At 48.4% G+C, this 25,792-nt stretch overlaps 1 protein-coding gene across 26 annotated transcripts in view; it reads right to left on the bottom strand.

Annotated features, from left to right (window-relative positions):
- The window catches only part of Mical2 (microtubule associated monooxygenase, calponin and LIM domain containing 2), a 184,717-nt gene that overhangs the window by 55,615 nt on the left and 103,310 nt on the right, over positions 1-25,792 (bottom strand). For 9 of the 26 annotated variants that reach the window (XM_063269380.1, XM_063269396.1, XM_063269399.1 and 6 more), the window contains 9 exons: positions 22,887-23,030; positions 21,413-21,538; positions 20,207-20,425; positions 19,890-19,991; positions 18,355-18,480; positions 12,188-12,295; positions 10,648-10,837; positions 8,397-8,485; positions 7,005-7,107 (listed from right to left, as the gene is read on the bottom strand). In XM_063269380.1, the coding sequence (XP_063125450.1) occupies positions 7,005-7,107; positions 8,397-8,485; positions 10,648-10,837; positions 12,188-12,295; positions 18,355-18,480; positions 19,890-19,991; positions 20,207-20,425; positions 21,413-21,538; positions 22,887-23,030 (1,207 nt within the window). Of the gene's footprint in view, positions 1-3,245; positions 7,108-8,396; positions 8,486-10,647; positions 10,838-12,187; positions 12,296-18,354; positions 18,481-19,889; positions 19,992-20,206; positions 20,426-21,412; positions 21,539-22,886; positions 23,031-25,792 lie in introns of those variants that run through there. The other 17 variants (XM_063269441.1, NM_001139508.2, XM_063269445.1 and 14 more) reach the window with 11 other exon arrangements.

Below are 25,792 nucleotides of genomic sequence, written 5' to 3'. Positions count from 1 at the left end.
TGAGGGAGACGGTTAACAGGAGATGGTTTTGTGAAAACATTGGTGTTGGAGATGCCTAAGGGATGTCCAGGAAGTCATGGGGCATTGGGGAGAGGCAGTTAGCAACACAGACAGGGTCTCTGTGTTTCCTCTTAGTGGAAGCTCTGGAACGCCCCACACAATGCCTTTGACAGGACTCAGGAGGCAGGACTCTGGAGCTGAGACCTATGTCTGAGGGGAAATAGATGGTTGCCTTAAGAGGCTGGGAATGAGAGTACAAGAGAGAAAAGATGATGGTGCCTCCAGCACATCTGGGGCCTCTGACCAGTGTCCATCCAGCTTGTAGGGTATCCAGAGCCTCAGCTTATCTATGCTGGAAGGAAGTTTTTCCAGGAGCAGTCCCTCCAGAGAGGTGCTATCCAGAGCTCAGCAGAGCAGCCCAAGTGCACAGTTCCAGGCACTGACCTGGGCTGGCTAATTGATTCCACCTTTCCAAAACTCAGTGCCAGAGGCTTCGTTAGCTCCTGGTGCACAGAAGAACCTCACTCTGGGACACAGAGGGAATGAAATTCCAGGGGTCAAAACTGGGATTTTGGGAACCTATTTTGGACCTTGGTACTCTCTGCTCCCTCATAGTGGAGGGTATCACTCTAACTCACCTGTCTAGCACCAGTGATCTTTCTTAAGATCCTCTTTCATATCTGCGTCAAAGGTATGGAGCCTTTTGATATGGAACCTTGGTGGCTATATTGCCTTTCAAGAAATAAACTGTCCCTACGGTCAATCCTAAGCTGATATTTCCCCTTAAAATCACCTAGGTAGAATAACATGATTCATTTATGTTTCTTTGAGAGACAAGGGAGGGCATTTCCCCAAATGCTTCCTTTTTCTCCTTTAGTGTCTACTTCTTGAATCTGTCTAAATGGTGGTTATTTGTTCATAGCTGCTACTCATTTATCCTTGGGCCATTGCTCAGTAAAGATTAACTTGATCAGCGTCGCTGTGGGAGGTGCCTGGAAAACCCACTTTCAGTAAACTCTTTAAATACAATGAACTTCCATGTTTAAGTCAGATTTTTTTCTCTAGTCCGACTGCCTAATTATATTTTAATTTTTCTAACTATATGACACTTATTGACTGACTGATTGATTGATTGATTGGTGTTTTGAGACAGGGTCTCTCTACACATCCCTGGCTGTCTTGGAACTTACTATGTAGACCAGACCAGCCTAGAATTCATGCTGTTTTAAAAATGTAGATATTTGGAACTGGAGAGATGGGTCAGTTATAAACAGTGCCTATTTCTCTTCAAGAAGACCCGAGTTCGGTTCCCAGCATTCACATCTGGCATCTTACAACCACCTTTAGCTCCAACTCCAGGGGATCCAATACCCTCTCTGTCACCCAAGGGCACTGTACTTATGTGTATAAACCCATTCTCTCTCTCTCTCTCTCTCTCTCTCTCTCTCTCTCTCTCTCTCTCCCCCTGTCCCTCTCCCTGTCCCCCTTACACACACACACACACACACACACACACACACACACACACAATTTAAAAATATTTAAAATGCAAATGGTCAAATTTGTTTCATGTTTCTCCTACATGAATTTGTTTTTGTTAACAGTTCTGTAATGCAGAATCACTACCTCCCGATCTAACAAATATTTAATTATAGCACATATATTGCACAAATTTGCCCTGTTAGGAACTTCTTTTGGGGTGGGGAGAGGTTATTTTCTTGACACAGGGCCTCACATAGCCAAGGTTTTTCTTGAACTTGTTATGTAGCTGAGGATGACTTTGAACTCCTGATCCTCCTGCCTGCACTTCCCAAATATGGGCATTGCAGGATAGTCACGTTGCCTGACTTGTGTAGGAACTTACATTTAATTCTATTAGACCACCTTAGTAATATTAAGTCTTAGGGTCGGGGAGGTAGCTCAGTGGTAGAGTATTTGCCTACCAAAGTCCTGGATTTGATCTCCCCCATCACAAAAAATTTGTCTTCAGTGTTTTTAGATTAAAAAATATTCTACCAAATACCAATTATGTAGGATATAGTAGTCAGGCCAAATCAAACCAAGACACTCTCTGAGCAGGTCTGAAAAAGCCGACCCAAACAGATAATTAAGCTTATTTACTTAGAGGACTTTATCAGAGACCTAACACGAGGCTTCAAGACTTTCAAGATTAGCTGGATTTCCTAGCACACAGTAGGTGATCAGCAAAATTAGGTAAATATATGAATGAACAAGAGTGTAGATTAGATGAATCAGAATCAAAACACACTGAGGCACATACTATTAAACATCAGGAAGGTGCAAGGGCTTTTGGGGCCCTCTGCTATGTCTCCTGGGTCTAGAATGATGATGTGGGCACCAAATGTTACATAGGCAAAGGGATTGATCATCTGTTCATCCCTCTACCTGATTTTTAGTCTCCAATAGTCTTCCTTGAATGGAAGAGGAGATAGGGACCCTGGGTCATAATCTGAGGTGGGCCTGAAGGCAGACTCGGGCATCAGCAGCTGAGCTGGAGCCTGGAGTCCCAGAAGTGCTCTCTGGGAGAAGCCAGGACCCTTATAGTTCACAGAGGGCTTTTTCCTGCCATATTGAAAACCCAACCACATCCAGTCTGGAAATGGCAGAAGCTCCTCCCTGTAGAGATCTGGCACTGTCCAGGGTAGTCAATGGGGACTCCAAGTCCTTCCCCTACACAGAGTGGTCAGGCAGAGCCTGCAGGGCGCTATGCTCAGAGTGGCCAGGTGGGTGGAGCCTCATACCACAGGGCTTCCATGAGTGCCCCTGCTGGTTCACTGTCTTCCGGAGACTGACACCCACTCCTTCCTCCTTATTTTCCTCCCATCACTTGGGTGGACCAGTGAGAACCATGAAAAGACTCATTTTTTTTTTCTCTATAAGAACCCAAACAGGTGGGGCTTTTGGTAAAGCGCTCAGAGCCATGGCAACCCAGTTTGTTCCTAAGGTCACACTGGCTCTCTCCTCCTCTGCCCAGAGTCTAGAACACCAAAGTACCACACATTTCAGGAAGAGACCCCAAAGCCTGGCACCGGAGTATTGGTGATATTTTTCCAAATATTACCCTTGGGTAATATTTCAGATTGCCCTGGCATAGCCCCAGAGAGTCCCGGGTCACCACAAGTGCAAGCCCCACCAGCAGTTTAGGGGAGGTCAGCTCCCCTAAACCGGTGCCCGTGTTTGAGATTTTAGAAGCTTCCACGGCAAAGAAGAGAGGAAACGGTGGGTTTTATAAAGAACCATATTTATTTTCATTTACAGCATCAAGTATCATAAATAAACCTAAACATCGCTTGCTGTGTGTGTAAAATACAGGGTTCCGTATGGCACTGTAAATGAATTCTCTAGGGTCACAGACATGCCACGAGATGGAGAGGAGACTGTCTAAAGAGGCTGAGAGCAGGGGTGGGGTGCGGGGGAGGGGAGGCTCTCTTTGGTTGACATTTTAGAGAGGGGAATGCTGGAAGAGAAGAAAAGAGGAGAGGAGAGGGCTTTGTACTGGCTGGGCTCTGCGCCAACATAGCAAGCAAGTGCAGCATGCAGGACCCAGGACCGGGTGGAAGCTGAAGAGCAGCGTAGCTCTGGCTGCGTGTGACGTGAGAAGGACTCTGGCTGCAGTCTGAAAATGTGGGGCTGGACTCACATCTGCTCTCTGTGGTGACTGCTTCCTGTAGGTGCATGCGACTGTCGTGCTGCTCCAGGTAAATGAGCAGAGACACTATGCCCTTTCCAGAGACTGACAGTGGCTGACCTGGGCTACTTCTGGAAGCCAGCCCTTCTCCTGTGACCACTACTGCTCTGATTAAAGCTTGTGAAACAGTAGGGACTTAAGAGCCTAGAGGTACGTGAAAGGCATAGCAAACCCCTACGACTAACTATGCTGAACCAGGGGAAGGGTTTGCTATTATATTCACAACACAGAGCATTGGTCACGCTGGCCTAGGAGTCTGGGAACAAGTATGCTTGTAAATCCTCACCAAAGTGAGTCACTTACGGTCCTGGTCAAAGGAATTAGTAATCTTTGTATTAGGATGGGCTGAAGAAGGTACTCCTAGACGTGTCTTTTTTTCAGAGGTTACTAAATAGAAGTGTTTTCAAAGGTGACAAGAGCCCTCAGTATTGTCTCACAAACGTGGTGAACCCTTCTATAAAGATCAAAGTCTTTGAAAATGCAATAGAGAAAACATGCATAGAGGCCAGCCCATAGTCCAGAGGAGAAGGGGCACGGGGCATGCACTTGTTGTGGACCCAGGCTGCTGGCTAGGCTCCAAAGAAGGGGAGGCAGAACATAGCTTTCAAGCTGACACCCCTCCCCATGCTGTTTACCACCCATGCCTCTAAGGAGTCTGTTAGTAGGCAAGACACTCACAGTTAGCAGAACCACTACGACCGACGCAGAGAATGGGGTGCAGAAAGCGGGTTAGGGGTTAGTACCTCTCTGTGAAAATTGCCAAGAAAATCAGTCACCTTAGAGCAGAAGTGTCAGCCAAGAAGTGGGTGAAGGACTGGAAGGCTGAAACGTACTGGCGGCCGCAAAGTGAGATTGGAAAGAGAAAGACAGAAAGGAGGACTTAGCGAGGGCCTAAAACAAATCCAAATCACATAGGAAAGAACACTGGAGGTGAGGAACAGAGCAACCATTGTCCCTCACAAAGGACTGCCTGCCTAGGAGGGACCAACCTTCCTGGTGGCGACCAGCTAGTCATTTCCAAGAGTAGATGCCCAGGGTCTGCATAGAAACAGAACTCCATGCTTGTCTGCAAATGTTCCCAGGACCTTCTCTCCCCATGAGCCCCTCTGTCCCCAGTTTTCTCTGGGATCTCATACTCATCCTCGAAGCAAATTCATCTCCAGAGTATCTGTCTCCCAGGACCTGCCCCTGCTGTTACCCACCAGGAAGGTTAAGGTCTCAGAATATACAGATGTCTCAGCCCTGTGTAGACACACCCTGTCTACCAGAGTAATGCAAAACAGCCTCTGTGTGGCTATAAATGAATTCTTTTCTTTTTTTGTTTTTGGAGAGTTCACTCTGGCTTCCCAGAGCATTCCACAAAGTATCCCAGCCCACCCTGAACTAGAGAAAAATCACTATAACATGACCTTGAGAATTCATGTGACATAATGAAACATAATAGGACTCAAGGGCTCCTCCCATCATGCTTGGCCATTAACACCCCAGCTATACTCGGGGCACGTACAGTGTACGTCACCACACAGGCAACAGTTCCAACAAGGTCAGAGGTGCTGGTTCCCACACACTTGGCCATAGCCATGCCTGTCTTTCCCATATCTTCAGGGCAGAGTCTAGAAAGGCACCCTTCTTTCCCCTCCCTGCAGAAAGCTTACGCCAAAGCTTTCAAGGTCTTTAACCAGACCTTCCTAGTCCTGAGAGTGTATGCTACTGGTGGATGCTCTAAATAGCTGTCTTGCACCCAGTGACTGTAGACATGAGAAGTACCTAGAAGGCCCTTAGTAGCCCTCCAGTTGCTCAGCCTGCTTCTGAAGCTAAGCATCATAGACAGGGTGGGGACAGCTGAAGGCTCTTTCCAGAGGGGAAAACACCGTGGGCTTGGAGTCACCCAAAGACCAGATGCTATTCTTTGTCTGGGGCACTGGGAAAAGGTTTTCAGACTGTGTTGAGGAAACATGCACGTGACTAAGCACCAGGATGCCACCAGCACTGATCAAGGCCATGCTTCCCAGAGGCAAGTACCCGGTTCAAAGAACCTAGGGGAGAGGAAGCTGAACCATGGCGGACCTGAAGGGCTTTGGCTCAGCCTGCAGCTGGGGTTGGTGAAAATGACGCCATCTGAAATAGTTTGCCCTCAGCATTACATCAGCCTGACATAGCTATTCAGGGTCAAGTGCCGAGAGGCTCTCCCTGCAGCACCCATTAGTGGGAGGAGACTATCTGCTTGCCGCACGGCAACCCTGTAGTTCTATGCCATTGGCTATGGTTTGGTGGGCAAGAGGGAAAGCCTCTAGGCTCCTTTTTGATTTCAAAACGTACGAGCAGGGTACCTCTCTCCCATCCTGAGGACGGACAGCATTGACACTCTGCCGTGCACTTTGACCACTTTTGGTTTATTTTGCTCCTGTGCTTAACTTCTGTTGACCTCTTTATGTTTTTACATATCTGCATTTTTGAAACAAACAAACTCAGCATGCACTGTGACCAGGTGGCATCTGGATGAGTAAACCAAAAGGCATTGATCACATGACGGTACCCTCTCCTTTGTGACTCTAGTCCCAGCTCATTAACTTTGCTGGCAGCAATGAGTCTCAACACACTGCCAAGCTCAAGGGCCTCGTAAAACTGGCCATAATGGTTGAAACGGTTAGAAATATTGATCCTTGTAGAAAAATAGTGCTTTCTTTTTTGGCGTATGAAAAGTTAAAAATTGAAATGTAAACCCAGCAATATGGCTCACTTTGGTTTGAAAAAAAAAAAGAAAGAAAGAAACAACACAAAGCTGTTAAAAAGAACAAACACATACAAAAATCCTTCATGTTGTCCCTGGCCCTAGCACCAGGAATAGATGCTCAATCCTGTCAAACAGGCGGAAGTGGCCGACGTGGGACTCTTTGGCTTGGAGCTAATTGGTTACAGATGCTGGCCAGAGCCTGAGCAAACTACAAACATCGCAGTCTACACTGGAAATGTTAGGGCACTGTGGGGCAGCCCGCAGCTCACTGCAGCTTCACTGGGACAAACCTGAGCAGCCAGCTGCGGATGCTCTCCAGGGATTCCTCAGACTCCCTGTACATGGCAGCCAGGACCTCGGAGAAAGCCCAGAGCAGCAGCAGCCCCAGGCTCAGGAGCTCAAACATGAAGCAGTAGTTGTGAGCATTGTCCCTCACATGGTGGCCCGCAGCCTGCAGGAGTCCCTGCATCCACCTAAGCAGGCTCTGGGGCAGGTTGAGCAGGCCTCTTGTCAGCCTGAGAGGCCAGCTGAGTGCCTTCCTAAAGAAGGAGGTGGAGATACCTGGGGGGCTGCCTTCTGGCGTGCTGATGGCCGCCACTGCACAAGAGCTTTCTGCTGGAACATCTCTCCGAGCTGCTTCCTGCTCCGGCCATGTCCCTTCCTCCTGAGGAAGACAGCAGAGCAAGGACAGTTAGTCAGTGAGCCTGAGGAGGCTGCCTCCAGCCAAGCAGACTGAGCTCTGGTTCTTGGTGTTGAATGTGGGCCTTGCTTGTTTTTAAGGGGGGCAAACTCACCATGCCATTCTCTAGCCTTCGAAATATGCATGCCCATTGGCTTGCACATCTCTTGTACTGATACATAGTCCAGAAATAATTACAAACAGGGATTAGGATTTGTATGCAAATACATTCACTGTAGAAATCTTTGAGAGATAATATTAAACGGCATAAAAGTCCAACAGGATGGAACTACTGAAAGAGATTACTGACTATGCATAAAATACAATATTTTAATAGCATTAGAAATTATACTCCTAAGCAAGGCGTGGTGGCACACCCCTTTGATCACAGCATTCAGGAGGCAGAGGCAGGTAGATCTCAATGACTTGGAGGCCAGCCAGGGGTAACGATTGAGTTCCAGACCAGTCAGGTTTACATAGATAGATCCTGTCTCACTTAAAAAATAAGGTCTTACCTCTGAAATGTCAGCTCCCTACTGCTCTCCAATTCCTTCCCTGACCCATCCCCACTCCTCGTTGAGTTAGAGTATGGCTAAGTTGCTTAGACAGATCTTAAAGTTCATATGTAGACGAGGCTTGCTTCAAGTTCAAATGCCCCGGCTTCTGTCTCCCAAGTGCTGAAATTACACAGGAGCTGAAGAGATGGCTCAGTGGTTAAAAACACCGGCTGCTCTTCCAGAGGATCTGGGTTTGATTCCCAGCACCCCCATGATGGCTCATGACTGTCTGTAACCCCAGTCCCTGGGGACCTGACATCCTCTTTTGGCCTCCATGGGCACGAGGCACACATGTAGTCCAGAGACATATGTGTAGAAAACCCATTCATCATACATACACTAAAATGGGAAAAAGTTAAGAAGGAAGAGTCTCAGCAACCTGTTCTTGATAAACTTTCAGTGAAGACGAAGAAACCTAGAAAGCTAGAGAGGTGGGATCTATTCACACAGGGAAAGATCTTGGGGGAGAGACAGTACAATGTCAGTGTTCCAAATGCCAGTAGTCTTGAACAATTACCATAAGGTCAACTGGCGTTTTCCCAAGGTAAGTGGTCATAGGTAACTTTACTGCCTTTATTTTTATTTACTTTCCCATTTCCCTAAAGCTACCTCCCTTTGGGGCTAAAGAAGTCTGTCTAACTCTGAGGCTGTCTTTAGAGACTTCATCAAGGGGGAGGGATTGCCCCTGCTCGCCCAGCACTGTTGAGACCAACATACCTCTCTTTGCTGATTCAGCTCTGCCCGTCTCTTCCGCTGTTTGCTGCTGGTTTTACAGTGAGCAAAATGGAGCTTGCAGTAAAATTTGCCTGTGAGAAAATATACACACATACATGCACATGCAGTTTTTCTCTACAGACAACCATTGGAACAAACGTCTATCCTCGTCCAGTTGGAATACAACAACCTTGGAAATCAACCCAGCACGGTTCAGACATGCGCAGGGGCTTATCCACCTGCCCTACAGTGGCTCCAAGATAGGTGGAGCCAGCAATGGGGAACCTCTGAGTGGGGCTAAAGCCACCAGGTAACTCACGATACAGACAAAAGTCAGACTTCTTCACAAGGTCGGCTGTCAGGGAAATAACTAGGTAGCTCCTCAAGTATCAATCAGACCCTCAGTATTTCCAGAATCTTGAGGGTCAGGACAGCCAGCCAGGAATGAGAGAAAAGACCCAGGCAGAGTGCATGCTGGGTAAAATGGCACTGCCTGGGACCACTGGGTACCTTCTAGAATAGCCTTCCTGCCTACTTCTACAACAGTAACAATGGCGATGGTAAAAACACAGTAATAATAATAACAGTGGGAGGACCTAATAAATACTTTATATAACTTAACTCATCAGCCCCCACATTCTTACGAGCTAGGAACTGTTATCTCTTCATTTTGTTCTTCTGAGGCAGTCTCTATATGTGTCCCAGCTGATCTGGAACTCAGACTCTTACTGTCCCTGCCTCTTGAGTGCTGGGATCACTGGTGTACAATGTCCATACTGGTCCTATCATTATCCTCATTTTTCATATGAGGAGGCTGAGGGACCAAGACTTTAACAGCCCCAAGATCATGTGGTGAGTAGGTGCTACTGTCTAAATTCACCCCAGCAAGGATAGTTTTTGTTTGTTTGTTCATTTATTTTTATTTTGAGACAGGGTCTCTCTGTGTGTCCTTGGCCGCCCTGGAACTCATTCTGTAGACCAGGCTGGCCTTGAACTCAGAAATCTGCCCTCCTCTGCCTAGCGAGTGCTGGGATGAAAGGCATGTAGGATAGTTTTAAGATTCACAATTAGAAGCACTGTGTCCTATTGTCCTATATTGTATATGACAATATAAAATCAAAGGCTTAAGGATTGAAAGTAATCTCTTGGGGCTGGTGGGATGGCTCAGCAGTTAAGAGCATTGGCTGCTCCTCCAGAGGTCCTGAGTTCAATTCCCAGCTACCACACAGTGGCTCACAGCCATCTGTAATGGGATCTGATGTTTTCTTCTGGCACGCATGTATACATGCAGAAAGTGCACTCATACACATAAAATACAAATCTTTTTTAAAAAAGTGATCTCTCTGTACAGTGAATATATTGTCTTTGCTGATGAGCTCTGGTAGGCCACTTACCCAAAGAGGTGCTAATATTAAGGCCAATTTTATAATTCATATTTTTGGATATGTGCAGGTAGGTATACATATGTGTGTGGGTAGTTATGTGTGTGTGTAGATTAGGCCATAACCTCAGCTATAGTTCTTCAAGTACCATTTACCTTGGTTTCCTGCTTTTGTTCTGAGGAAGGGTTTCTCCCTGGAACACATGGAGTAGGCTAGGCTGACCAGCTAGAGTCCTGAGGATTCACTCGTCTCCCCAGTGCTGGGATTATGAGCATGCACCAGCATACATTGCTTCTCTTTTTCTTTCTGTTCTATTCATTTGTTTTGAGGCAGAATCTCAGTATGTAACCTAGGCTGGCCTCAAACTTCAGAGACCAACCTGACTCTGCCTTTCCAGTACTGGGATTAAAGGTGTGCACTGCCACACCTGCTCATTTAAACAGAACACAGGTTCTGGGGACTGGACTAAAGCCCTCATGGCTGCAAGACAAGCACTTAACTTACGGAGCAATCTCCCACCCCGCCTGCTTTATTAGAATACCATCATTCATGAAGTTCTTATTACACCATTAATGCTGGGCATGTCACACGGTTTATCGGGTTTAAATATCTTGGCCTCACAGGTGCCATGTGAAGTGGTGGGGCTGAATGAGAGAGAGAGCCCTCGGCAGACAGCAGGTATCATCGTGCCCTCTGCATTGTGGGTGCCGAAGGCTTCAGTTCTCTGTGGTAGCATCTCCCAGTTTCCCTAAGCAGTGTGTTCCTGTTGGTAAGTGCTGGGTGTCCTAGAGCCGCCACCCACCACTCACCAGAACAATGCCACATCTGAGACCAAGGCCAGAGGCCAGCGCTTTCCTGGCCCCCAGGGTTACCTTCATCACAGTCAAAGGCATAGGCAGCCACACGTAGGATGGCTGCGCAGACGCTGCATCGGAAGCACTCTCGGTGGAAAAAGTGGCCCTCGGCGCTCAGTCGCTCCATCACGTACACGCGCTTCTTACAAAAGTAGCAGGTGTCCCTGCCACCCAGGCTCAGGGGGAATTCCGCCTTTCGCAGGGATTCCTGTGGGCAGGAGAAAGAGCAAAGTGCTGGGGCTGAATAAGTCTTCAAAGGCCAGGCCTAGGCTTGTTGAAATTCTTTAAAAAGAAAAAAAAATCACAGGGACTTCTGGGCTCTTGGCTGCAGCTTATGTCACTACAAAGAAGAACATGGTACAGTGGGACCCTCCCCACACGGCCTCCAGTCCTGCAGGGCTTCTTCCCGGGCTGATCTAAATGAGCGAACAACTTGCCCGGATATGTCTATCTAGTGTTACTTTCTTGAGCCCTAGAGGACAAGTGTCACTAGGTATGACAGTGTGATAGTCAGTTCTAGTCGTCTCCTTTATAGACTTTAGTATCACCTGGGAGATGGGCTTCTCTGTATGCTTATGGTGGATTACCTTGATGAGTTCCTGAGTGGGAAGACCCACCCACTGTGAGTGGTACCATTCTCTGGCTAGGAGCTCACACTCTATTGATAGAAGAGCAGTAAGCTTGAGTCGACCTCTCTCTACTTCCTGACTGGGGATGCAGCATGTCCAGCTGCTTCAAGTTCCTGCGTGACTGTGCCTTGAACTGTGAGCTGAATAAACCTCCCTGAAACTGTGTTTGTCAGGGTACCTCATCACGGCAATAGGAAGAGCAGCCGAGACAGGGTGTGCTATATGCCTTTGCCCCCTGCAGTGATCAGGGATATGAGTGATCGGGGGGCACCAAGAATGATGGGGATCGAGTGAGGACTGCGTGTCACCTCAAATCCATTCAAGAGAGTGCAGGAAAGGGGTGTTTGTGCTGTCTTATAGTTCCCTCCTTACTCGAAACGGGGGAGGGAAGAGCTGGAGCAGACTGGTGCTGGGCCTCCTCAGCCTGTGCAAAGCCCCCATGACTTGACTTGCAACCAGCACCTGCCAGGCCAGTCCCCCCACCCCATCCCTGTCCAAAGAAAAGCAAATCAACTCTGACCAGTGACCAGTGTTGCTGATAGCAATATGCCACCTAGATCGAGGAGGGAGAGAGCCAGAGGGAAGACACACTCGCCCTGTTACTCATGTCTCAGTTCCCAGGGCTGCTTAGGTTGACACTAAACACTGAAGGTAGGGCACTTGTCCAACATCCCTGCAGAGCCTGGTGCTGAATGGATCCTGAAAGCCATGGATAGCAGGGCGCATGCCTCACTTGGAAAATCAACCACAGGGACCCAAGGGAAGTTAGTCTTTGAGGAAATGTGGCTTCCTCCAACCTCTGCTGGATCCAGCAGACTTTTAACAACCTCTTGTTCTCTGAGAATCGTTCCCTTTCAGTTTTCCCACACTCTTGCCCAGGGAGGCTGGGCAAATATCTTCAGGTTGAGGCTGACAGTGCATTTCCTTACCAGGTCTGGAGAGGTGGCCTGTGTCTTAGGTCTGTGATCATTCAAGTACAGATTGACCAGAACTTCAGCTGCAGCCCCTATTCCGCTGGATACTTTCCCTACTGTCAGCTAGCCAATAGCAGAGGCAAGGAGGCAAGGGAACAGATAAAAGGAAAGGCAGTTAGCACCCAGCAGGAACATAGGGCAAGGTGGTAAAGGGCTCCTGCCCATAGGAAAGTGGAACCCCAGAGTTTCCGGAGGTAAACCAGATCACCAGGAGAAGATGCCAGAGTGATGGAAATGGACAGAAGGAAAGACACCAAAAGCTGGTGGTAGCAAAAGGAATAAAATGCCCATTTCTCCTCCTCTGAGTTATGTAGGGCTGTCAAATCACAGAGATAGAGCCAGGGCACAGTGACACATGTCTGGATTCTCAACACTCAGGAAGCAGAGGCAGGAGAATTGCTATGAATTTGAGGCCAGCCTAAGTGATATAGTATGATCTAGACCAGTCTGGACTATAGAGTGAGGTCCTGCCCCCAACTCAGAAAACCAAGCCAAGCCAAACCAAACCAAACCAAATCAAACCAACCAGCCAACCAACCAACCAACCAACCAACCAACCAACCAAATAACCAAACAAAACCAACAACAGAACCATAGACAATGGTTCTCCAGGGTTTGGAGGTCAGTGTTTGCTGTTAATGGGTCTTTTATTTTTATTTTTTATTTTATTTCAAGATGCAACAATCTACATTTTCCTAGTGAATGAACCAAGCCTGGAAGCTCATTGCTTTATGCCACACCTTAGAACCGGTCTAGAATGGATAGATCTTAGCCCTGCCCCATAATGTGCTCAGCAGCATCCAGGAAGACAGCTCCTTTGGAGGGATGGCTACAGACCAGCATCACTGAACAGCTCAAATAGGGGATGGGATAATCCCACATGCAGGCCCAGCCAACCCCCTTCCTAAGGAGCTCTGACAGACCACACTGGGAAGGTTTAGTCTAGAGGTGAGCGATGCATAGCCCAAGAGGCCAGAAGTACTGCTTGTGATCCCCAGGACACAAGGGAGGCAAGACATTGCTGCCTTCCAAATTCAACCTCTGAGAGGAGTGGCCAGAAGGAGCAGCCATTTAGTCTGGCAGGACACTTGTAACAGTTGCCTCAAGTAATGAGTCTTCTGTGATAAAACCACACCTTCCATCCAAACCCAAGCCTGCTCTTGGAGGCCAAGTCTAATCTGGTGTTACCAGACGAGAACAAAGCAGGAAGTTCAGGGAACTAAAGCATGGATCCCCTCCTGGAGCAGAGTTACTACTGTACCCCAGCATCTGAAGTTAACTCTTCAGGTCCCTGACAAAGCAGGGATCTTGGGGTGAACAGAAAGGAAGCTAAGCAGGCAGGAAAAAAAGACTGGAGAGGCCCTCACACCTTTGGCCATTCTAGAAGCAGAACCATTGAGAGCAGTTTGGGATAGTTACTCAATATGAGGAGGGTTTGGGGGCGGTGGTGACTATAAGGAATGTGGCTTCAGGCTGCTGGTGGCCAGGGGTTCTGATATTTCTAGTGTCGCTTGAAGCCTCCGAGGAGCCTGTGCAAAGCCTCCATGACTTGACCTGCAAGCAGCTGCTGCCAGGGCAGGCACGTCCCTGCCCCACCCTGCCCTGCCCACAGGTCTAGTCTGGGGAAAATAAGAATTTTGCTTTGACATAGTCTCTTCCTACTTTTAGGAACCTGCGCTAGCCAAGAAATCTGGCTTATTCTTCCAGGAAAGTTCAGGTGTGTTGGGTCCACACAATAAGCCATTGTTTGTCTGACATTTCATCCTCTGGTAGGACCCCCAACTCCACCCCTCAGATAGAGAGGTAAAACACAAGGCTTGCTTGAAAAATAAAGAGGGCTGGGAGACTAGCTTTCTCCCATGCACTGCCTGCCCAGCCTCCTATGATGTGAACTGGCTCCATATCGCTCTCCCAGAAAGGAGGTGAGGGAGGCTGAAACATCCACGGCCTGTACCTGCCTCTTGATGGAGCTGAGATTTAGCCTGTCTTGTCTGAGACTAGAAATCCAAGTCTCTAATGAGACCTCATTAGTTACTTAGCTAATAAGCACTTTATGCCACTGAACTTCTAAGCAATCCTGTCTTAGGGAAAAATCACTGAAGCTTGCAGAGGACTTTGAGGGTACTGGGAGTGTCCCCCAAACACACTGAGGTAGTCACAGCCTATTCAGGTTATTCTAATCAGCTGTGCAAGTCACCCAGCAGCTGGGTGGGGAGCTGGGAGACAGTAATGTCCAAAATGAAGACCACACCCAGGCTTTTCATTCTGAGCTAACTAGGTTGGCAGTGGGTCTTCCCTTCTGTCTGCCCTTCCCACCTGGTGGGAACCATCCCAGATCACTGAGCCATAAAAAGGACTTACAGAGGTTGCAAGGAACTCAAAGGATGGAGACTTGCCTCAAGGGATGAGAGAGCTCTTGAAAGCTAGTCAGGACCAGCATGAACGTGAGGATTACTCTAAAGATTGGGGGTTATCTCCTAAAAATTATTTTAGATTTATCTATTCTATGTGTATGAGGGTTTGCCTGCCTGCATGTCTGTGCACTATGTACTTGCCTGATGCTCTTGGATACCAGAAGAGAGTATCAGATCCCCTGGAATTGGAGTTACAGATGGTTGTGAGCTACCAGGGTATTAAGAACTGAACCCAGGTCCTCTTAACTGAGCCATCTCTCTAGCTCCTTCTCTCTGTTTCTTGACAGGAGGAAGACAGCCTTGACTCAGTGAGAGGAGACTGTAACCCAGCCTCTGCCTGGGAACTGCATTTTCACCTTCTGGGGAGTTACCAGGTGGCCTGTCTTCTGAGCAAGGGAAATGCAGAGACTTGGAGAGAATTCATCGTGGGGTAAACACAGCAGAAGAGCCACACATTCTTAGCATGAGATTCACATACACTGAATAGCCAGCCACATGTGTTTGTGGGGCTAGGGGATGGATGAAGGGAACGTGGTGAACTGTCTAGGAAGAATTTATGTAAATGTGAAACTGGACAATCTGGTGATTTAACCAAAAAAAAATTAAAAAATGAGAAATTTTAGACTACCCTGGGACTGTTTTTGCAGCGCTTACATAACTTCCAATAGTCTTATAATTTTTAAGAATTTGAATATTTTTCAGTACTTGCTGTTCTTTTTGCATTCAAACTATTTTTCAGTGAATTCATTAGAATGAGACACAGAAGGTTGGTTATTTGGGGCAGTGCATCATCTCACATGACCTTTGACCATAACCTCTGTGAGCCTTAGTTTCCCCAACTCTGAAATGGGGAGATGCTCCCAAGCTGGTAGGGTTGTGGAAGCCTCCTGAAAGACCCTGGATAGGGGCTGGAGAGGTGACTCTGAGGTTGGATGCCTTACTCTTCCAGAGGACCCGAGTTTAGTTCCCAGTACCTATGTCAGGTAACTCACAACCATTTTTTACTCCAGGCTCAGGGAATCTAGTGCCTTTTTTCTACAGGCACCCACAAACAGCACACACTCATACAGACACACGTGGACATGTGTACTGACATAGTACAAATGACTTTGGGAGGAACCTCACTAGTGCTGGCCACCTAGAGGTCCTCAGCAGGTAAGGTCCAGTGAGACTGGAGCACATGTAGTTTGGAATTCTGGCTTTTAGATGGCTTTCTTCTTCTCCCTCAAAAACAAAACAAAACAACAACATAACAAACAAACAACCCCCCCAAACTAATCAAACAACAAAAACATCTGAATTACACATCTATTTCATGATGGATAGCTGGGGTTGGCCCAGGAGATGGAAAGGCAGAAGTTTAAGCCCACAGAAACGAGGGACAAAGCTCCAGAGGCGGGACCATCTCAAAGCCAATCTCATTTAGTCTCTCCATCCCCAGACACGGAGCTTCCCATGGACAGAGTTTGTGGGCTGGTAGGTCTGACAAGGCTGCATCCATCTGGGTCAGAGAGATCATTGGATTGCGATTGAGAACCATGGACCCCAGGATTCTCCTTAAACCTTTCTCTTCTCATCTGCCTCTGCCTCTGCTCAGTTCTCACAGACACAGGGCGGCCCTTCTTGTTCATTCCACTTCATATTGTTCCGTGTCTCCAGCGCCCTAGGCTCCTGCTAGTGCTGTAACTCTCCCACAGCAGTTATCATCTTACCTTGTGACGTATATGACTTATTTATACATCACATTACTATTGGCTTTCCTCCTACTACAGCAAGCCTCTTTAGTGTAGGAACTTAACTGATTCATTGATACAGACGCCAAGAGCCTAAGTATCCAACTTGAGTTTAATAAATACTTGTTGAGTGAATGAAGGTTCACTCAGTAGCTTAGTGAGAGACTTCAGTTAAAAATTGCCCAAGAGCCTGCTGAGAAAGACCTTGGAAGGGGCTCTGTGATGGTGTGACAGGGATAAGCTTACTAGTGACAAGAGTCTGTCAGACCCAGGTTCTATCTCTTGCTATCACTTAGAAGGTAGAGAGAACTTCTTGAGGGTAGATGAAAATCAGGGACAAAGAGGGGTAGGGCTTTGCCAAGATCAGCTTTGAAGGGCCCAGGGAATAGAAGAGGGGCTAGGCACTGAGACTCAAAGTGGCTCTGGCTGACTACTGGAGTCACCGCCTGGCCTGTGCTTTCACTCTTCACCCCTGTCATTCCATCAAGATCAAGGGTGGAGGTGATGTTTCCTTGACAGAAAGTCTATCCTGAGACCTTGCTGATGGTGCTGGCAAAAATGCCTGTGTCCACTCATGTAGCTCACCACACTGTAAGCCCGGATCTCCCTTTACATTGGGAGTGGGGAGAGTGGAGGCCCTGATAGGCCAGGGGGCTTAGAGGCACAGCTGACGGATGCACTGACACTGCCTAGGGGCAGCTGTGTTGGCACCGTGACCGTGACTGTTTAGTGACACTGGAAATAGGAGTGTCCGTGTCATCTCCTCCTGGTCTTTGGCAGAGCTTTATGCCCCTAGGGGGAACCCAAGGGCAGCCGGGTAATAAGATTTCATCTTTCTTTGGAGATTCTTCCCACACATATCTCCCTACAGATGTTTCGGGTGTCAGTGGGAACAGAACTCTGTTACAAAACAAGGGACAACTTGGAGTCGTTTGCTGAGACAACGGTACGAAGCCGGAGGTATATCAGCTCAACAGCACAGAAGCAAACAAGGAGTCAGGGACCTTCAGTCCTGCACGCTGACCTCTGCGGGAGACAGGCCAACAACAGACTGTGGGTTCAGTGGAACAGTTTGGCTCATCCCTGGAGGTTCAAAATGTGCCCTGGATCCAAACTAACTTTGTTCACAGAACAGTTTGCTCTCCACTGAGCCACAGCTAGCTCCCGCCTCTCTCCCGCTGAGCTGTCTAGCTTCTGTATTGCCACCTAAACCATCCTTCGAGAACATAGGGTGGATCTTTCAGGAGCTCCCTGTAGCCCAGTCAGAAGATCAAACATGCTGACCGTGCCATGTGCTACCCTCCACACATCCTCACACACTGTCACCACAAAGCTGGTGACATCAGACATCCTGCCCTCTCATTTCATGTCAGCCATGTCTGCCTACCTCTACACACACTGGCTACTTCCTACCATACCCTAGCTCCACACCTCCGTGTAGAAAACTATTCCTGTGGAACCTTCCACACAGATCTTCTATCACACCTCTCAACTCTCCGCAGACTTCTTTCTGTTCCTATAATCTTGTCCAGTATACATACATCTTACAAAGTTCATGAATAGTACTGTATTAAGTTTACTGTGTCAAATTTTCATTTGCTTAGGTCAGGCGTACTATAATATCAGAAACTCCACATATTAAATGTGTGGTTATGCTTAAGATGGGAGGGGTGTCTCTGTTCAGTTGACAGCAAGGGGTCCCAAGCTTCTCTTTATTTTCTCAGTGCCTGGGCAGGGCCTGGCATGAGTCCCTGACGAATGTTTTATGTGTGAGAGCGACGCTCACAGTGTAGGCTGGAGCTATACGTATATGCTAACACAAAGCCCAAGCTGGATCTAGGGCTTTTGTACAGTGTCTAACCAACTTCCATCCCAGCCAAGCCTAGCTCCAGATGTTTGGCTGTGCCGGCCAGATGGAGCCCGAGAACAACTCAGAACATGCAGGGGTGGGGAGGCGATGATCCAGGGAGACTACCTTTCTGGCAGGAGAAACAGAGTCGGCGGCGGGTGGAGAGGGAGCAGCAGCTGGATCAGGAGACGGGAGGCAAGAGGGAGGAGATGGCGGATGAGCGTGAGGCACACGCTTAGACAGGAGTTTATCCTGAATGGAACAGAGACAGAATAAAGATAGGATTATAGCTGTGGCAGGTGTACCAGTCGTGCCTTTGACAAACCCATGGAGGAGCAGACACTGAGGCCTGTGTCTCAGGATGACAGAAGTGTGTCTTTGGAGCCAAGCAGGATTGTGTGGCTCCTGACTGAACTACATTCTGCTTCAGTTCCAGCTCCCTGAAAAACCCCGAGGAGACCCATTCTGCTCCTGCCCAGAGCTGCCCCAGACTGCAGTGCTCATGAGAAGCCCTCATAGAGTTTGGTATGAGGGAGCAGCTGCAGGCTTAGGAGGGGAGAAGCCTGAGCCAGCCAGGGCAGACTGCCACAGCCGGGGCTTCTGCAGCTGTAGGCACATACTTGCTGGCCTGCTGGAGGCTGCTAGAACCTTGGCAATGAACTCAGTGCAGAGCATCCCTCTGTGCATGTCACTGGAGTCACAAGAGGAGGCTGGGAGAAGCTGGCCGAGATGTGTTCTAGAGACAGCTTGCTGAAGAAGGAGGATTTCACAAGTATACTCCCACCCCACCTCCGGGGCTTCACTACTAAGCTTTCAGTTCCTGCTATGCAAACACCTTCTTTTTCTACCGGTTTCTAAACCAGTAGGCAGTCTGGAGGAAGCTGTACTTCCAGGCAAAATTTCTTGCATTAGCTTAGCATCCCTGCTTTGAGAGCTGAGCTTGAGGCATAGCTTGGGCTCACCATTTGGTGCCTCCCTGATTGGGAGGGATGAGCTGTAATGCCCAAGCATCTGGCTCACTTTCACCTTTAAGGCTCTTAAAGCCAAGCAGTCCCTACTTGCAGCGACTCTCAGGAAGCTCAAAGTCTACTTAGAAATGATCTAAGCACACAATGTATCCACATGCCACGTGCATCCCAGGATAACTAACAGTACGAGCAGGCACATCTGCGCATGACAGCACCATATCCCAAAGTCAAAAGACTGGATACACTTTTTAGGGCTGCTCCCTTTGATTTAATGTTACTTTGTTTTGACTCAAGGTTTCACTGTACAGCTCTGGCTGACCTGGACCTTCCGGTAAATACCAGGCTAGCCTCAAACTCAAAGGGATCTATCTGCCTTTGCCTCCTGAGTGCTGGGATTAAAGGCATGTGCCACTATACTCAGCCCTACTAGGATCTTAAAGGTCATGTTTTTGCTGGTTAATGGTTTCTTTTGACTTGGGCTTATTTTCCTGTCTCCATTTTCCTTTGTTGTAATGTGTCAACTATCTAAAAACTATGCATTTGGGTCTCTTAGATACAAGCTCAAATTCACCAGTGGCTTTAAAAGTGAATTTCTTCTTGAGCTATAGAAAAGCTTCTTCTTGACTGGTCCATGGCTACCTGGTTAGACCCCCCAGCCCTGGTTCCTGAAGATGCAGAAAGTCCCTGGTTTACCTGTGGTAAATCCCCGTGTCCAAACATGGAGGCCAGGTGAGCTGCCTTCTCTTTAATGTTCTTTGTGTGAAATTCCCTGTTAGCCAAGTTCTGAGCCCTCTTCTGCAGTCAAGGTGAGAAAGGAGAAGGATAGTGACAGGGGTCATGAGGGTTGCCTCCAAGGCAGAGGGGAAGGAGCGAGTCAGGTTTGTCTCCTCACACACAGGAGACAGAAGACAGAAGACAGGCAGGGAACCAGAAGGGAAGGGACCCACTGCGGGTGGGGTGAGGAGCAGGTAGGATGGGACATGGATGTGGCAGACAGAGAGGACGGTCACCTGAAGGACCTTTTCTTCTACTTGCTGCAGCCGCCGCAGCACCCCGGACAGGGCCAGTGCCCCTTGGCAGGTGGGAGGCAGGGTGGCGAGATTTTCAGCCCCACCCAGTTGCAGGTCTGACTTGGCCCTGGCTCTCCAGGGTCTGCCGGGGCACTCGCCACTAGCAGGTACTTGATTGAGTTCTCTGAGCACCTGTCCTGTTGCCACCGTGGAGGAGAACTGAGAGAGAGGGGGACGTCAGCTTTCTTCCCATTATAGGCCCCACCTCCATGAGGATCTGCCATGAGGACCAGAGACAGAGGGCACAGCAGCAGGTGCCACCTTGAGAAAGGTCCCAGAGTAGCCTGGGTAGGGGAGGAGCTTCTGCACTTGTATTGGTACCCCAATACCCAATAAGCAGTACTGGGCTTAAGAGCCCCCCAGACAAACTTCTATAACCCCTGTTTCCATGAGATTCATATTCTGAGCTGCCTAGGATGTCTTAAGGATGGTCTGGCCTGTCCCTTTAGAAACTGCGATTTATCTGCGCATACATGAGGGTTTCTTATCCTCAAAGGGCTGGTAAGCACACAGACACACAGTTGCTACATTAGACCTGCACCGACTGCTCTCTCCTTTGCTATGAGAGCAGCACCCAATACCCAGTGCTGACCAGATGACCCTGGAATTTATGGGTCCTCATCCTGACCCTGTCTAGATTCCAAAGCCAGTGATGGGACATGCCATAGTTTATCCAAGCAGGCTCTGGCTGCTCAAACATCTGGAAAGGCTATTATCATGCCTCAGCCTCATCCCTTCAGTGGATGTCCCCATGAGGCCCCCTGATTCCACTCTACTATTACTTTTTCAACAACTTGAAAGCCAGCGTATTCACTAGCTCTCTGTACTAAGTCATGACAAGAGGATTCCCCAAAGTGCCATATGGAGTTGCTTACTCTCCCCACTCCCAACCCGTGAAGCAACAGCATCAAGAGTGAGTGTGGATGGCTGAGGAACACCTGTGACAGTCTGAGGGACCAGTGGCATATACGTCAGGTGGCCCTAGGTTTTTATCCATAAGGACAGTGATCTTATCCATAAGGGTAGTGTAGGGATTTCCCATTCATTCATATTTGGGGGCTAGAGGGAGCCAAGGATCCCACCCCTCAGCTCAACACCCCCCCCCATATGCTTTACCGAAATACTATCCACTGGAAAGAACCCTACCTGCCTTTTTAGAGGAGGTGGAAGCCTGGGAGTGGACTCCTCCAGCTTGGGGCAGTGAGAGGTACCAGGAGGGCGAGAGGCAGAGCACAGGACAGGCTTACCCATGCCTGAGACCCGGGGGCAGTCCTGAGAGTAGAAAGGCAGGTCCGCAGAGGCAGCCCCAGGAGACAGGAAAGAAAAGGCAAGTGAGACTCAGGCATGTGGAGGGAGGACCGGAGAAACAGGGAGGAGGAGGTACAGTGTGGAGGAGCAGAGATGGGGCTGGCTAGGTTCCTGCAAGCCTGGCCCAACTGGGAAACTGGATCCCTAGCTCTGCAAGCATGTGGATGGACAAGTCCTGTAGTTCCTTGCTCTGGGACAACGTGTGAATCCCACAGGCCTTGCTTTTGGCTCAAACACAGGGCTCTGGGCCATCATTGCCAGCCTACACCATGCTAGGGTGTCCAGTAGAGTCCTCCCAGAAACAGAGAGCGTCTTGCCCACTCCAGGACAGCAATGTCCAGGCCAAATGGACAGAGGCCTCCCTAATACTAGTCAGGCCTCCAGAAGGGACTGTTGAAACCGTGCGTAGACAGACAGGACTCACGGAAATTGCCCTTTTGTAACAAAGCTACTTCCTGGGAAGTATTCAGGAGAAGTGTGGTTCATCCCAAGACCAAGGAGCCATTAATGAAGAGACTGTCCTCCACAAAGTGAGCTAATTTCTGTCATGGAATTGGTGTCCTCCGCACACAAAGGGAATCTGACCCCAGAGTTTTGTAGTAATGACAACATATCATAATATGACAACGTATACACAAGGCAAGTGAAGAGAGCAGCCAAGCTGTGAGCACAGACCTCAGGTAAGTGAGTCACAGAGGACTCAGCAGTCTGAGGCACAGCAACAGGCTGCCCTGGTCAGGCACAGCACCCCGTCAGAGCCTGCTGGGGCACGGGGAGGGAACACTGAGGAGGTTGGTCAAGTCCTTGTTATCTTAGTCAGTGCCTCTGGCTGGGGTGCCTCACTTCACCATGGACTGGGGCAGTGCTCTCCCACACAGTCTCTCAATTCCGTTGTCCCATCTCACATTGGCTACAAATCATGGTTTGAGTGCAGGACCAAAATAGAAAGCGCATTTAATTACTGCAAAATGAGCACCAGCAAACTGTGGCTCATGGGTCTAATCCAGGGGCCTGGTTATGTAAATTGGTTTTTACCGGAATGCCAACCCACTTCCTTGTTGAGGTATCCACAATGGAGAAGGACTAAATGCTCTAGCAGGACAGTATGACTCCAAAGTGGAAAAGAACTGCTACCTGCTCCCATGGAAACATCTGTTACCAGGAGGCTGAAGGGTATTTATTTATTTATTTATTTATTTATTTATTTATTTATTGTTTTTTTGGTCAGATCCAGATGGTGAGCTTCAGGCAACTCTAGCTGGAAAGATTCTGCCACCAGGGGGTAGGTCTGGCGACCATGTGATAGCCTTACCTGTTTCAAGGCTGAAGGGTTCCGAGTGTTCTCCTCAAACTTGGCTAGCAGCTGATTGGCCATGTACTTGACTTTGTTCTGATTGCCACTTTCTTTAGCATACTCTTGGCTGGAGCCCAAGCTCCGGCTGGAGAAGGCTGGCAGCTGCAAAGATCAAGGCAGCACATTGGAATCCAGGCACCATCAGAGAATAGGATCCTCCAGGAGTCCAGGCAACAGGGGTGTGCCCTAGAACTGATGCTCATAGCACAGTGTGTGTGTCTAAAGAGGGGGCATGGCCAGCTTGGGAGCCCAGTAGTTAAAAGTTGGAATTCAGACTCTTTCCCTCCAGCCCTGGGACCCTGGTGCTTTAGGTCTCTGAATTTGCCCCATCTACTAAATGGGAAGGATGTCCCACTTCAAGAGGTTCTTGCAAAAAAAAAAAAAAAAATCAGTTCTTAAAGAGAGGTGTTACATAAAACAGTTTCTAAAATGCATCGTTTGGCTGAGAAGTAGAGAGAAATAGAGAAATGTGTGTGTGTGTGTGTGTGTGTGTGAGAGAGAGAGAGAGAGAGAGAGAGAGAGAGAGAGAGAGAGAGAAAGAGAGGGAGGGAGAGAGAGAGAGCTGGGTTATCATAAGCACAAGCTTTAAGGCATTTTTCTCTACTTCTCTGTACTCCTTTTCCCACTCTAACCTTTAAATAAAAAACAACTCAGAAATAACTTTAGATTTACACAGAGGGTACAAAGAAGCACGGCTTTCTCTTGAGCACCCTTCCCTGCTGCCTTTGATATAGCTTCAGGAATAACCTCAGCACTGTTATCAGAGCAGGGGAGTGGACGCTGGCTTAATGCTGTGATCTGGACCAGGGGCTCTGTTTGGATTAAGTCAGCTTTTCCGTTCCCACCCATCTTTAGTTCTAGGCTCGAATCCAGGATCCCACACATTTAGTCATCTTGTCTCCTGCGTCTCCTCCAATCTCTGGCATTCTCTGCCTTCCCAGACTCTTATGCTTCTGAAGGGCACTTGGTGGTTATTTTATAAAGGATCCTGACTCTGTGTTGGTCTGACGTGTTCACACATGTAGCCTGCACTGGAGGTTCTGTGGTTTCACGGCACAGGGGCGAGGGGAGCTTCACACCCATCCTATGAGAATTCATGATGGTGACCAGACTGTGAGGGATGATGAAGACCTCACTATGATGGTTTATAAAACCGAGTTCCTTCTCATTCATCTGCTAATTAATAACATTTGAAGTTTTCTAGCATTTCCTAATGTCTTTTCCTGTTCCGTGGAATCTTTGCCCACACACCTTAGAACACAGGGAGGGGGACTTCGCCAAGTGAGGGTGGTCGGCATCTCACTGAGGCAGTGAGTCTTCCCCACTGGAACAGTGTTCTGGAGGCGGTAAAGACGCACTCATTCAGAAGAAACACATGAGAAGACACAAGCTAAAGTTGACTGGGAAACAAGGTCCCAGAGAGAAATAGCCTGGGATGGGGGAGCAGAGTTGTGTATGCATGGCTTGGCCAAGCATTGGACAAACACAAAATGGGTCGTTGCTTTAGTGCATGAAGTGTGGCTTGCACATGAATGTAGGCTCAAGGGGGAGGAGGTACTGAGTGAACACTGTTTGCACAAAATCAGTCAGCCAGGACAACTCACTGCTGCCCCAATAATATTTCTGAAAACCAGATTTGACTTGTTGAGTCCAGGGCCTGTATTTTTCCTTCATTTTTATTTTTAAAAAATCGTGTGTGTGTGTGTGTGTGTGTGTGTGTGTGTGTGTGTGTGTGTGAGAGAGAGAGAGAGAGAGACAGACAGACAGACAGACAGACAGACAGACATGCGCATGTGTGGCTGTGGAGGCCTGGAGAGGGCATTGGATCCCCTGGTGCTACAGTTTTAGGCAGTTGAGAGCTATCTTTTGTAGGTACTGGGAACTACACTTGAGTCTCTGGAAGAGCAGTGAGCTTTCTTAACTTCTCAGCCATTCTCCTCTTCCCTGAAGCCACAGTTCTTGATGGGATCACCCCCAAAAGCTCTGGGAACAGCTCAGAGGGGGACAGTGAACATGTTCACGTTGCAAGATGTAATGACCTTATCAGGTGTTATCAGAAAATGAGGTAATGAGTGGGCAGCTGGGCTCTATCAGGGTGGGCTGCTGGCTTGACTGACAGCTCACTTGCCGGGAGGTGGGACAAGTCTGAGCCATGAAGAATAAAGTTTTACAAAATACAGCAATAAAGCCTCTTCAACCACACAGAAGGGGCATGTCTTTTATGAGTCCAGTGAGTCAAGCATCAGTGAAGTTTACAAACTGTCCCATGTGCCTCTGAGTCATCTCTAACATTAGCCAGCAGGCTAGCTAAAGCTGGCACCTCCGCCCCCTTGACATATGCATGCTTCCTTTTGCAGAATTAGGATGGCTTTTGAGAATGAAGCCCAGGGCTGGGGAGATGGCTTCGCTGACAGCGACTGGCACACAAACATGAAGACTTTAGGTCCCCCCAACACCCACACGGAAAGCTGGGTGCAGTGGTATACAGCCACAGCTATGGCACTGGGAAGTGAGGCAAGCTGATCCCTGGGGCTCATGGGCTGGATGGAGAAGACATCACTTCATTGTAAGACCCTGTCTCAGAAAAATAAGGTGGAAAGCAAACAGGAAAAGATGCTTGACATCAATCTCTGGCCTTCGCATGCACACAAGGTACATGATTAGCCTCCAAAATGTGCACACACAGGGACAAATTAATGAAGTGCATATCTTATGTCTCTGTAAATTATTTCTTTGCGCCCACTTTAGGCTAACATTTTTCAGAGACAAGTTCTAGACTTTGACACACAGTCTCCTACAATTTTCTCCTTTCGCCAGATGGTGGCGCTCGAGAGCACACAACATTTGTCTTAAGACTCCAAGTC

The sequence above is a fragment of the Rattus norvegicus genome, chromosome 1, assembly GCF_036323735.1.
Source record: "Rattus norvegicus strain BN/NHsdMcwi chromosome 1, GRCr8, whole genome shotgun sequence".
Lineage (NCBI taxonomy): Eukaryota > Metazoa > Chordata > Mammalia > Rodentia > Muridae > Rattus > Rattus norvegicus.
This window is presented reverse-complemented; position numbering and strand designations above follow the sequence as displayed.